We start from the raw sequence: 14,856 nt of genomic DNA on the forward strand, positions 1-14,856 counted from the left end.
AATAGGTAGAACCGTGGAACCGGACCGGAACCGACCAAATGGTCTGGTTTGGTCCCGTTCTAGAGTGCAACGGTTCCGGTTTTGATTTTAGTTCCAAAATTCAAAGAACCGATTACATCGGTTCGATTCTCGGTTTGGGGGTCTGTAGAACCAAACCGAATCGTGTACCGATCCATAGAACTGAACCGTGGGTTTGAACTGCGGAACCGAACCTGGAACCGAACCTATATTTAAAACAAAAAAACCTAATACCCTAACCCTTATTCACGCTAACCGCTCGACCCTGCTGTGGTTGCCCCCTCTCGGGTCCTCTCTCGTCAGTCCTCTCTCTCTCTCTCTCTCTCTCTCGTCCTCTCTCTCTCTCTCTCACTGGTCTTCTCTCTCTCGCTGGTCTTCTCTCTCTCTCTCTCTCTCTCTCTCTCTCTCTTTCTCTCTCGTCGTCCCAGAACCGTGGAACTGATACGGAACCGAACTGGTTTTAATGGTCCGGTTCCGGTTTAGTTCTAGGATACTAACAGTCCGGTTCCAGTTCCGAATATTCTAGAACCGTTAGGAACGGTTTGGTTCCGGTTTCACCCCAGAACCGGACCAAACCGACCTGTGTGCACCCCTACCAACCAATTCCTCTACTCTAACCTACTTGAAATTTGTCATCATCACTTTCAGACCATATAAAATTTTCCAAACGCTTCTATGTACATGCAATTGTCTTGGCCTAAATTGTTGAGCTCTGCCTCAGTGGGCAACTAATCCCAAAATATTTCATCAAGACCACTAGACGTGGAAGATTTTTTCCAATGTACATGGATTTCAGAATTTCCAAAATATCCTTGATTAGATAAAGATTATAATAATATGATATTAAAAATAATCACAATCTATTTACCAATCCAAGTTCTAAAGCCAATCATCCATACTATTAAGTCATTTAGTTGTCTTAGAAGTAGAAACTCAAATCAATGCAGGGGAGAGATGAGTGCCTCTCAACTTCACAATGAAAGCCACCCTTATCATCCAATTGTAAATATAATTCATACAAATAACATGTAAGAACAATACAATGTTTTGCATTACTAAGTACAACAATTTCTAAATCATCCAAGTAGTGCTGAGATTCTGATCACACATACCTATATATATATATCGGTCCACGGTTCTGAAGAAGTTGAACCTCCATCCCTTGTTGAAGACAAGAAGTCCAATAAAGATCCAGAATCCTAATGCATGTGCCATCGCGACACATGAGTAGAAAAACACTGGATTATCAATGATTCGTGATTCTTCTTTTTCTTCTTCTGTCCTTCCTCCTTTGGGCTGGAATGGAATGTCAGCTGAGCATCTTCTTTTTAGAGGTTCCCCACAGAGACTTGGATTACCAGCATAGCTACTCTCATTGAATGTGATGAATTGGTTCTTCAAATCTGGTAAAGCACCAGAGAGATTGTTGAAGGCGACACTGAAAGTACCCAGGGTCGTGAGTTGAGTTATTTGCGGAGGGATTACCCCTGTCAGCTTGTTATAAGAGAGATCCAAGCTTTCTATCTGCTCCAAGTACTTGAAAGATTCTGGAAATGGACCTGTTAGAAGGTTGTGTGATAAATTCATTGAGTGGAGCACTTTCAAATGTCCCATCTGTGATGGAATATTACCCGTCAGTTGGTTCAAAGAAAAATCAATTCCGGTCATCAAGGAAAGTGGAATGCTCTCATAAGATAAGGAGTTTCCCTTCGTCATGAATTTGGTCCTGATCATATTCTGATATGTATAGTTATAATCACGGCTATGTGAAACAATATAGGTATCAACAGGAAGTAAATTCATCCAAGAGGAGATATTGTTGAAGCAAGAAGGTAAATTGCCCGAAAGCCTATTTTTTGAGAAATCTAGCAGATGCAGATTTTGCATTCGACACAGCTCTGCAGGAATGTCGTCTACAAAATTGTTGTCTCCTAAGAGAAGGGATGTTAGATTTGAAAGTGCAGGCAACCAACTTGGAATACTGCCAAACAATGAGTTCCTCCTAAAATCTAGCTTTAATAAACCAGTGCTGTTAGATAGTGCACGCGAGATTCTCCCCGTGAAACCATTTCCATCAAGCTGTAGATACTTCAAGCTATGCATATTGCAGTGTCTAGGCAGTACATCTCCATGCAATTTGTTGTTTGACAAGCTCAAGTATTCCAATGAACTGCTATTTGCTAGCAACTCATCAGGTATTTTTCCTGATAATTCATTATCAGAAAGGTCTAATATTTGAAGAGTTCGAGCATTACTAGAGTCCAATGGAATGCTTCCTTGCAAAGCATTTCTAGACATGTTAAGGTACCATAATTGAGGAAGAAACATGCTTATGGCAGAGGGAAATGGGTTGAGGATATGATTTTCAGAGACATCGAGATGACCAATGCTTGAATTATTATGTTGGTAAAGTCGAGGGAATGATCCACCCAGCGAGTTGCCACCTAACATCAGCATACGCAGACTCGTCATGTTGTACAGTAACCAAGAAGGTATTCTACCAAAAAGTTTGCTATTGGAAAGATCAATTGTTTCTAACTTGTATTGAGTAGCCAGGAAACTTGGAATGGCTCCACCACTGTGTTGGTTCAACTGACAATTAGATAGATAGAGATACTTGAGCTGGAAGGATGGAATCCATGTTGGAGATTCTGTTTCCACTTGTAATTGGGGATTGTTCGAAAGGTTAAGAAGCGTGAGCTTGGAGAGGTTGGCGAAAGTGGAAAATGTAAGAACACCATCCAAGTCATTACCATCAAAGTAAAACCAACTCAATGAAGTAAGGTTGTCCAGAGGAGGAATGCTCCCTTCAAATCGATTATAACCGAGATCCAAAACTTCAAGGGAGCGCATGTTACCAATACATGGATGAATTCTTCCTTTGATATTGTTACGGTAGAGGCCCAATGCCTTTAGCCTCCTCAATTCACAAATATCTGCGTGGAGGAAAAAAAAAAAGAGGTAAAAAGTGTGCCCACCTACTTTGCCAAATTAGAGTATTTCAAATAAAGAGGGAAACTAATACTTAGTTTTGTGTACTCGTCGTCTTATGACCATTACAACACATATCTTGTTTAGACATGAAGCTTAAAATTGAGTTTTGAAATTAAGTATGCCTTTTCAGTTTAAAGTGAGAATATCTTAGAAATTCAATAGTGTATTTCTTAATTTTCTATTCCAAGACTTTTACTTTGAAAATTATTACCACACTAATGTGTGTCCTCGATCTCTCATGCTTGAGCCCAGTTGTGCACCCAAAATTAAACCATCCAAACCATGGGCCCCAATTTAGATGGTTTGTATTACAGAACCCACAATGAACAAATGCCCCTAAACCGGGGGGTTGTCAGAGGTAGGGGTGGCAATGATGTGCTAGCTAGGTTTTGGCCTGTGCATGCTAAGCCCACCAATCTGGCTCAGCAATATAATGGACAGGGGATGAGACTAGCACAACAGGCCCAAAAATGAGCCCAAAAAATAGTTTGGGTCAAGACCTTACTGGGGACTGACCCAGCGTGACCAAATTGATCAAATCCTTATATATTTTTCCACAAGAAATGTTCCTAATACATATGTTGATTAGGTGGGAGCACATGCACAATGGCACTTGCTTTTTAGAAAACTGAAAACCTAAGGTTCATGTCCTGCCTAAATGATGGTTGGAACAGTATGTTTTTAGGTAGAACACATGAAGTCGGGCTAAAATGACCTTAGCCCTTGCCCAGCTCAAAAATTAATTGGGTGGTATATGAAGGCCAAAATCCATCCATAGGCAGTGCTTTCCTTCTGGTTAATTATCCTTATCTACAATATATATAGATTCCTTGTATCCAAACAAGGCCCTAGTGTAACGCGCTAATTTACGACCATTAGGTTCTATTCTCTAGTCCACTGTACACAGTTGATATGTCTGAAATCCAGACTACCTACATCATTTGATTTTCTCCATTGTTTTCTCATAGCGTTTACTATTTTTTCTCAAACGGTCTGTTTGAAAAGCACCAATTGTATGACTTAATCCAAAGAAGTTTGAGGAATTCATAAATAACAGAGCAAATGGGATCATTCAGGGTTTCCAAAAGTTAAAAGTTTTGAACCAATCAAGTTTTTATGTCAAGATTCTAAGTATGTGGTTAAGTAGGAGAATGTTAAAACCATCCATTATTTTAAATGGCTCATATGCACGCACATACGCATGCACTTGTGTGGTCTATACTAAGAGAGGAGAACCAAAAGCCTATAAATAAATGATTCTCCGCCTTCTTCATATATGCTCAATAACTTGTGAGGCATCCATTCCTTAGCATACATCTAAAGCGAGTAATGCCGAGTGGGTAAGACAAGGCATCTATGTTGTTTTTTGTCTTAAATTGAGTCAGAATAAGGACTTGTTGATGACATTGATAGACTGTTCGATGCCATTCTCGATGACATCGAACAGTGCTCGATCCCAACGAGAATTTCTGATTTTTCTTCAGTTGGTCACTGGACTAACTGGGTGTTTTTTCGATGCCATCGATGAGTGTTTGATGACATCGAAGATTAGTTCGATGCCATCAAATATGACTCAATTCAATCGAAGAAAATTGGATTTCCATGTCTTTTCTCTGGATTGTTTAGGTGTTAGTTCGATGCCATCAACATGGCTTCGATGACATCGAACAAATCACGCAGATTTTCGTAGAGTTGCGATTTTGAGGGATTTGTTTCTGATTTCGTTTAGGATTCTTACATATCTTATATATATATATATATATATATATATATATATATATATATATATATATATATATATATATATATATATATATATATATATATATATATATATATATATATATGGGTGTAAATAGAATTGGGAGGAAATTTTTTTAGGGTTTCTAATTCGTCCAAAGGGTTTCAAGGGTGTAGCAAGGGTTTGATTCGAGGTTGTTTGAATTGGGTAAGTTTTCTTCCTTTGTAATTTCTACTTTCATAGTGATCATCTGTCGCTTTATGCTGTAGTTTTTTTCCATAAGGATTTTTCTACGTTAAATTGTTGTGTTATCTCTGTGCTTTCTTGGTGCGATTGGATTACTTCTTTAGATACATCTCTGTGTGCTTCCATGGTCCCCCAACAAGTGGTATTAGAGTGAACGTTGGGGCGCAGGCTTGAATTTGTAAGGAGAAGTATCAATGGCTGGAAACCCTAAGTATGATATTGAGAAGTACTCAGGCAAAAATAACTTTTAGTTATTTATGGAATATTAAGATGATTACCCTATTAACTCAGTAAGGGCTAGATGAGGCTCTTCAGGAGCGACATGCATCTATGGATGACGATGAATGGAGGACTCTAGATAAGAAAGCTAAATCCGCAATCCGATTATGTCTAATGGATGAGGTTCTCGATAATGTCATGGGGGAGAAAACCGCAGCAGAGTTGTGGGCGAAATTAGAGGATGTTTATGCAAAGAAGTCCCTTGAAAATCGCCCGCACTTGAATTTGCAATTATTTTACTTCAGGATGACAGAAGGTGGAGATGTGGAGGCACACATCAGTAATTTTAACAAGTTGATTTGCAAGTTGCTAGATATGGAGGAAGTGGTCAAAGATGAAGATTAGGCATGTATTTTGCTAAATTCATTTCCAACATCGTATGAGTCTTTAATGGACTCCTTGTGCACTGGTAATATGTTCCTGAGTGTGAACATCGTTATCTCAGCCCTTTAGGGAAATGACATGAGAAAGAAAAAACAGTAGCATGTGGGCCTCTACTGATGCACTGCTGGTGGGGCCCACTTTGTGATGCAATAGGCCCTGCCTTGATGTATGTGTTACAAGCACTCTGTCCATCTATTTTTCTGAACCTTTGGGCTGACCTGTGAACCCCACCTTGATGTGTATATTGTGCATGTTGTCCACTAATTTTCTGGACTATATGGGCTGCCCCATCAGGCCCACTATGTTGTATGTGATATACACACTACCCATCCCTTGTGCCTAACCCATGGGCCCTTGTGTGAGGCCTAATAAGATGAATTTGTGGCCCATTTGATGAGGCCCATTATGATGAATATGAGGCCTTTGAGTGAGGCCCATTGTGATGTATATGTGGCCCATTTGGTGAGGCCCATTGTGATGTATGAGAGGCCCATGTATGAGGCCCAATGTGATGTATATGAAGCCCTTATGATGAGGCCCAGAGTGATGTATATGAGGCCCATGAGATGAGGCCCAATGTGATGTATGTGAGGCCCTTGTGTGAGGCCCAATATGATGTATATGAGGCCCTTGTGTGAGGCCTATTGTGGTGCATATGAGGCCTATGTGATGAGGCCCAATTATGATGTGTGATTCCACCATGATGTATGTGATAACGATTATGATGCCTATCCATCTCCTAGCTAGAATAAGGACTATGGGCCCCCATTATAGGATAAGTTCTAAATGGGCCATGCCTTGGGAGCAATGATGGTTAAATGTCCACATTGTAAGAGCAATGATGGTTAAATTTTCACATTGTAATCCTCCCTAGGGCCCATTGTTAGGCCCATTTTCATCTCCCCTGTAATGACCTGGAAAATTTTGTGCCAAGACCCGAGTACTACCTCTATTTTCCTTAGAAGTTATTTGTGGGGTAATTAGCGCTAAACTCCATTTCTTGTGAAATTAGCATCAATCACTTTAAATTTGATCTACATGACTCAAAACTTGTAGAATAGTTAGCGCTAGGTTACTCTAAAATCTGAGATTTATCGCTAAATCCAGTTGCTCCTGGAAATTTTTAGAAGCTTTGGATCGGACTTGGACCGTGCGTTGAAAGTCCGATAGTGATGATCTTAGACTGTTATGGTCACCATGTTGGAGTTGGCCATCACCTCAAAAATCGAGTCCAGATGATGTTCTGGGTCGATTTGATTGAGTCCGGAGTGAAGAGTGTGAGAACGGTGAGAAATTAAATGTGATTTTATGAAATCTGAGTCGTGTCGCTTGCGCAACGAATTTAAGCAATCTGACCGTTGGATTCTGACCCAATTTCACCCTCGGATCAGGGAAGATGGCCCAGGCAGGTCATAGTGCTTGTGGTCCTGATCGAGTTTCGGTGACCGTTGAATTGAGTGTGGTCGGCTACGGCTGATCTATAGATCCGATTCGTACGAAAACTTAGCTTGACGTAGATCCATGGTCAGTGAGCTTAAGTCCGATCGTACGTGAAAAAAGGCCCACCAGAAGTGTTCCGTTGGATCGAGAGAAGCCTGTTTTGGTTATAACCTAAGTATACCTTGGCCCTGGGGTTATTTTCATCAATATTAAGCCTATATATAGACCTTAAAACCCTAACTCTCTTTTCCATACGAATTTCCTAACCCTAGCTAAGAAAGAGAGAGGAAAAGAGAGAGAAAGTGAGAGAGAAGTTGGTGAATCATCTTAGATTCTTTCCTATTGCTCTACATCCTTAAACCATCACCTTTGAATCGTTTTTCCGACGATTCTAAGTTCATCCTTGGGTAAGTTAATCTAATCCTAATCTGTTTTAGAGCTTAAAATAGTTTATGTGTGTTGTAGTTCATTTCTATTCTTGCTTTAGGTTATCTTGTTGCCGTTGACGAAGACATATCGTCTGAATCAGTTCGGTGTTCTATTTCGGGTTTAAGGTGCGGACTTTAATCGTATAGGTTATGGTTTTCAAGGCTTTCAATGCTAGTGAATGGTTTATTCTTGTTATGGATGAGATTTCACATGCCAAATGCTATGTTTATTTTGCGTTCCTGATATGCATGTGTTATATTGAGATTTGTGTATTCTATGTATATGTAGGAAGTACAGTATACGTATAAAATATGAACATGTACTTGCCATGATTATTTGTCGTGTACCTATGCTAATTGTATGTGTGACTATTCCTTGGCAAAAGGAATTGTCCAAATGCGTGTATTTCAACATACGTCATGTATGTTGCACTATGTATTCTAAGTGTTTGTAGAAATGTCTGAATGATCTAAAGTGTAATATATGAACCTAATTCTGGGCATTGAGAAGCGATTCTCAACACTCCTATTGATGTGTATGCTTTACCGCATGCAAGTCATATTCCTTGTTGTTTAATTTCAAGCATTACTTATGTGTAAATCCATGTTAAGTTGATATGCTTCAAATGCTTACGTACCACATGATTTGAGTTGTTGTTCCATTACTATTCTAAATTGTTGATATGAATATCTGTTGTAGTGGAATGTGTGTGGGACTATGAATTAGTCCAGGAAATCGGTAATCGGCCTTGAGTTCGTGGTTGAGGTTGCTTTCGCCACGTAGGACGTGATTTGACGAACCCGAGTCGTATTAGAGTTGTCGGCAGTGGTTTGGCCACACGGAGTGTTTGCACACTCTATATCATGCAACCCAACGTGCGCTCGTGCTAGTCGAGTTCGTCAAGTAACCCGATTGTCCGATGTATGTTCACCGTGTATGGACGCTATTGCTTGAATCTAAGGTACCAAACTTACCAGTGCAAATCCTGTTAACCATTGTACCTTGATCCGCTAAGACTCATGAGCCAGACATGGTGGTATGGGATACCGTGGTCGAGCTATCGGCCTATGCTGGGGTGACGAGCCTCCCTGTAGTGACCAGTGAGCAACCAAACTCGTGAGCCGATTATGGTGGTATGGGACACTATATTCGTGCTGTCGGCCTACATTGATTGGTGACGAGCCCTTTGTAGTGACCTCGAGCATACCTGGATACTGCATTGAGGTGACGAGCCTTATTGTAGTAACGAAGGTATGATAGGTGTGCATTGATTGGTGACGAGCCCTTTGCAGCGACCTAAAACCATATGATCGTATGAGATTGTCTAGGACTGACGACCCTAGAATGGATCACTGTTTGGATGGTGATATGAGGAAGGTACCTTAGCTTCTCAATCCTGCTGTATGAAAAGGACTAATAACAACTTGGTAATCATGTTCATGCACCGCATTGCATGTGCCTGGAAGAGGTGGAGCACTTTGAGGTGGTGTCATGCGTAACGTAAGATAAAGACGCTGAGGGTGTACACACGAGGGCACGCATCATTCTACATACATCATTGCACTAACAAGAGTACTTAGGACATGTTTGATTGTTCTGCTTTATCATTACTGCTTGATTGAATTGATAACATGTTAACCTTTGCTTTATTGTTCCACCGAGTTGATCACTCACTCCCACGTTCTGGGGCGATGTTTAAACACCCACCAGACTCTGTCTTGGTTGCAGATATTGATGCGACCTCTGAGGCAGAGTAGGAGATCGAAGATGATGAGGCTGCATTCTCTTTTATGCAGTTTTCAGGCGGGTTCTAGTGAGCCTTATTCTGATGCGCGGGAATTCTAGGATTTCTTTTTTTGGGGATTAGATGATGTCATTTAATACATGTATTTTTGATAGTAACACTTGTAAGTATGACCTGGTATGTATATGTATTTCAGGGATTTGCACATGTACACATATATATCTTTAAGTCTTCTGCTTGCGTTCTTCACTTATCCCTGAATTATATTTGCAGTTTGGCTTAATTTATTTCATGTTTTATGCACTCATATAGACAACATACATCCATCATTTAATATGTTGCATAAGTGATGTTTTAAAACTCGGGAGCTGAGTTATGCTCGACCCCCGAATTTCAGGGCGTTACATCCCCTTAGTGGACTGACCCAAATTGATGGGGCCCCCACTATTATTAGTATGATCTATCTCACCTCTTTGGGCTTACCCCAAACCGTTGGGGCCCCATTATTGCTAGTGTTTCCACCATGCCTTATAGGATTACCCACACCTTGGAGCACATCTTTTGTATGTATTAGGCCCCATGGGGAAGTCCAGTTTATTGCGCGATGGAGAAGGTAAGGAAACTCACTTATTGTACTTAGACTCGGCTTTGCTCTCAGTGGGAGATATTGTGACGCCTCATCACTGTAGTCACATGTGGGCGGGCACACATGGGCAGACACTGATGTGGGCAGGGCTGAGGCCTGAGCGAGCTACCACACTGGGCCAGCTACCATTGGTTGGCAAGCTACTGTACATACAGTGAAGGCAGAACTTTGTCCCCACATCGAAAGCATCGTTCGAAGTTGTGGTGGCTATAAGTTGGGTTCCCTTCCTTAACTGTCGTGGTGCGTTTTAAATCCATAAGCTTAACAAAGTGGACAATATCACCCCTTTCCGTAGATGGAAGAATATGTAGTATCAGGTTTGGTATACCCACTATTTAGAGTTTATCTTGATATTTGGACTGACCTTCATGTTATGGATTTGTTGTCCCTCTATGGACCCCGCCACATATATAGGTCGATTATCACTGAGTATGTGTTAGCATAGCATTATGATATATGCCCATACGCATCATTTACATGCTTGTTATGAGAAGTGATTGATCATATCATATGCCATTGGGCAGATTGTTTATGGGACTCCCTGATAGACGGAGTGGCCCTACATGAGTGCACAGTACGCGTAAGTTTGATGCATGACTGGATGGTATGACTCATGCATCTTGTATTGTGTGTTATGATTACTGTACGCGTTAGTGACATCAGGGCCATAGCCTCCACGGGCATATCGTGGATAACAGGATTAGATACTAGAAATACTTGTTACTAGTATTCGGGGCATCATAGATGTCCTAGGGTGTAAGTCCTCAAACCCTTATGGTATCAGAGGATGCTCCAACATTGAGACCGAGTGGATACATGAGCGCACGAGGGTCGTATACTAGTAGGCCACGTCTCCCACTATATCATGGTCGGTTGGAAGGGGGTGTGGCCTTACCCGACTAACTAGATTGAGTCTGATCCAGCTTAAGGAATGAGTCTGTTATCGACGTGTCGGGCCCGATATTAGCAGGCGGATAGTGAGGTCTCTTCCACTTACCTAGTTGTACACTTAGATTGGGACGGCAAGCTGGCATAGAGTGTACTAAACCCCGATGATTATCTAGAGTGAGAATTGCACTGATATTTAATATTTTAGAGATGAACCATACTGATATGTGAATTCAGTTGATGACTGGCATGCTTGCGTTGCATCTTGTATATGACATTTGGCCATGTAGGCCTTGCATCACATAGCCTTGGTACGGTTGATAGCATTCATGGACTTTCCATCATTTCCGTATAGCATTCATGGATTTACAGTATGTTTCCGCATTATTCTGATATTGTATTTTTAGCACGCTTATATTGCGCACACACTTACACCACCCTCTAAGCTTCTTGTAAGCTTATGCACGATAGATGCATGCAGGTGACGCTAGGACGTAGTCGAGCTTAGGTAGGAGAGTGCGACAGAGCTTCTGGAGTTTTTGATATCTATCTTGTATTTTTCCTTCATGTATTATACTTAAAGATTTTGATTATAGTGGATATGTGGTGATATTGTTGTTTGTATTTGGGTTATGCTTCTTATGAAACAAATTGATATTGAAAAATCCCACTTGTAGGATCCTAGGATTGGAATCTGGCGTATGGGCGCTAGGAGCTGAGAATGGGGTACTACGGAGGCTGTCGGCATCAGATTTGGCGATCGGGAATTTTATGAGTCCGGTTTTCGGGTTTGGGGCGTGACACCCTTCGCCTCTCTCTACTCGTCCCGCCGTCACCGCCCGACCAGCAGGGGCCCTCTGCTTGACCAGCGACTCGCCTGCTCACCCTCTGCTCGTTGGTACGCACTCAAACTCGGCTCGAACTCAGTTCGAAAGCTCGAACCTGGCTCGAACTGGTCCGATTGCTGATCAAGCCGAGCCGAGTTGGAGATGCTGGCTCGGTCACTAAGCCGAGCCGAGTTCGAGTTGGGTGTGCTTGGTGACCCAGTCGAGCCGAGCTGAGGCTAGCTCGACTCGGTTCGGCTCAATGTACACCCCTACTCACACCACAATGGATACTAGAACCCATGACCTCGTGTTGAAACTCTTGTGAGTCTACCACTGAGGCATGAGTGAGGATCCACCTTGGAAGGCACTCACACCATGTCATTCCAATGCAAGTAGTGTACATAAGTGTGAAACTGTTACACACTGATCCATTGCTCAAGTGGTAAACTGAGTGAAGATAACCTCCTTTCAACTCCTTGTATCAATTCCCAAGTGGGGTGTTCCATTCTGAAGGGTTCTATATTGAAGGGAAGCTTCTTGGCTCGTAACTTAAAATGGGGTGTATTATATTGAAGGGAAGCTTTTTGGGCTCATAACTTAAAATGATCCGGGTCCCTGTGGCGCCTAGCTTGATGTATGTGTATATCCACTCCATTTATCAGTTTTTCCAGCTTATTTTTATGGCATGGTTAAAAAAAGAAAGCAGATCCAAATCTCAAGTGGACCACACCCAGGAAATAGTGGTGATTGACCATTAAAAACTTCTTGTGGGCCATAAAAGTTTTGGATCAAGCTAATATTTATGTTTACCATTCATGAACATCAGTGTGACCTCATCAACAAGTTGGATGTCAAATAAACATTAGAGTGGGCAATACGATTTTTTAATTAATGGTGGGCGTTCAATGAACACTGTTTCTTGTGATGTGTAGCACCTGAGATTTGGATCTCTTTATTTATTGGACCATGCCTTAAAATGAGTTAGAAAAACTGATGAACAGACATACAACACAGGTGAAGTTGGGCACTACGGTGAGGGACTCACCCACTAAGCTGTTACTTCAGATTGGCTAATCCGCTAATGGGATTACCTACAGACGGCGCCAGTAGTGAGTTTGATACTGGACGGTACTCCATGAGTCCCCACCATCCGTCCATTTTTCCCAATCATTTTAGGGCATGAGCCCAAAGATGAGGTATATGCAAATCTCATTTGAGCAGATCAGACGGTTGTGATTTACCCAAAAAAATAAAATAAAAAATCATGAGCCAAATTTTTTTGAATGAAGTTGATATTTGTATTTTTCCTTTATTCAGGTCTATGTGACCTGATCAAAAGGTTGGGTCGAAAATAAACAATACCGTGGACCATAGGAGGTTTTTAATGGTGGGCGTTCAATCACCACTGTTTCGCTGTGGTGTGGTCCATGTGAAATTTGGATCTGCCTATTTTTTGGCAGACGAGTTGGATAAAACACTTGCATCATGGTGGGACCCACAGAGCACGGCCCAGTAGCAACCTGGCTACTGGCCGCGTCAGCAGGCAATCCGCGTCCTACAAAACAAAGCCGCTAACACCAAAGAAACTAATGGGTCACATCCACGAACAAGAGAGTTTCAGGTTTGTTCCCAAAAATATTTATATTAATAAAAGAAAATGTTGGTAAGACTTAAAGCACCAATGATGGGTCACTTACCTTCGGGCATTCTCCATCCGTCGATCTGATTCCCGCTTAAATATAAATAGAAGAGCTCCTTAAACTGGGCAAATAAAGTAGCATTTGGATACCACGTCCCCAAATCCTCTTCTCTCACTTCATAAAGGTCGATTTCATTCACACGAGATGTATGATTGTTACACGACACGCGGGGCCATTGGCAGCAATCATCACCCTTCCAGTCGGAGAGAGAAGAGCCGTTTGGATAGTTGATATCATGTTTGATCTGCAAGAGAGCTTCTCTCTCTTCATCCAAACACCCCTCGCACCAGCAACAAAATTCAAAGCACACAGCTAACCCAACAATGCCCAGCGCCCACGCTCTCCTCGAATTGAGTAAATCCATGCCTTCAAAAGGAAAAAGAAGAAAATAAAAATGGAAAAGCATGGTAGCAGTACATTTAAAGCCCTACACGCATTACTCCCAAGTCCACCCAAGTCTTCTCCAATTGAGATGAGTGGAATTACTGCTATTGTCGGTTCCTTTGTGGTCACTTTCCCTTTAGCATCAATTATTTTGGATTATTGTAAACTCAGTCTACATTGCCTTGCGTGTGAGTGAGTAGGCTCTTGCTTTCCAAAGAGCATGAATTGACTAGTCGGGATCAACCGTATAAATGTGTGGTAGCTAGTAAATTGAGTAAACGAGTCATTTTAGAAACTTTCGACCCATACATGATAAAGGAAGCATTCTTATGTTGAGAGTTATATGATACTCAGGCTGACCGTGACGTTTGATACTCAGGCACTTGGAAATTGTGCAACCTACTGTCTCCAAGCACAATCCCAAGATCAGATCGGTTGAATAATCTTAAGACCCGATTCGTGGACACTTCTTTGTGGAACTAGGACTTAATTTTTGTTTCATGATATATTGAGTACATATATTCGGGTAGTGGCCCATCCATGAAATGGTTGCCATAAGCACACATGTTTGCCACATCTACAGTGTGAAGAGAGCTGCATCAAACACTAATGCCAACACTGCAATAACATCCTAACAACAATTTAATGCCTAGTCAATACAAAATATATAGAGTGCAAGGGCTCAGTGGTTAATGATGTGTATTGGCCCGGAGTAGAGTACATAACTCACTCAACCTAGTTTTCCTCACATGGGCGGAGGTTCCATTTGATTTTACATATGATAGTGTTGTTTTTATTGGGAAAAAGATGTGGAAACCAAACCAAAATAAAATAAATAATCAAAATTCAAATCGGGCTTGAAGCACATATCAAATATGCTTTTTCTTAAAGTGTTATTTTCCCCCTCTCATGAAGTCGCTGTCAAATTACTAGTGAACCATTTCTAGGATATGGTAAGTCTGCAATTAGTAAAGTGATTATTAGAATTTTAAAGTGTTTGGTGTGGAGCCTTCTATTAGAAATAAATTTTAATGAGGACATGTGATATATAGTATTTTAAAATTGAGAAAGCAAGTGCCTTCTCCATTCTCTACATGTTTCGTTGTTGCTTCTTAATTGACTGAGGGTGGTTCGAT

General features: G+C 41.3%; 1 protein-coding gene across 2 annotated transcripts; it reads right to left on the reverse strand.

Annotated features, from left to right (window-relative positions):
* Positions 1-895: 895 nt before the first annotated feature.
* Positions 896-13,848, reverse strand: LOC131249269 (receptor-like protein 1). 2 transcript variants are annotated; one of them, XM_058249927.1, is made up of 3 exons: positions 13,334-13,848; positions 2,520-2,954; positions 896-1,577 (listed from the first exon to the last, which is right to left on the reverse strand). In XM_058249927.1, exons 1-3 carry the CDS (start codon positions 13,740-13,742, stop codon positions 1,090-1,092), a joined length of 1,332 nt encoding a protein of 443 aa, XP_058105910.1. In that variant the 5' UTR covers positions 13,743-13,848; the 3' UTR covers positions 896-1,089. The 2 variants fall into 2 exon arrangements, with proteins under 2 accessions (XP_058105910.1, XP_058105906.1); XM_058249923.1 differs by having other exon boundaries at positions 896-2,954; positions 13,334-13,847.
* Between the last annotated feature and the right edge of the window lie 1,008 nt (positions 13,849-14,856).

Source organism: Magnolia sinica, chromosome 1 (assembly GCF_029962835.1).
Source record: "Magnolia sinica isolate HGM2019 chromosome 1, MsV1, whole genome shotgun sequence".
Taxonomy (NCBI): domain Eukaryota; kingdom Viridiplantae; phylum Streptophyta; class Magnoliopsida; order Magnoliales; family Magnoliaceae; genus Magnolia; species Magnolia sinica.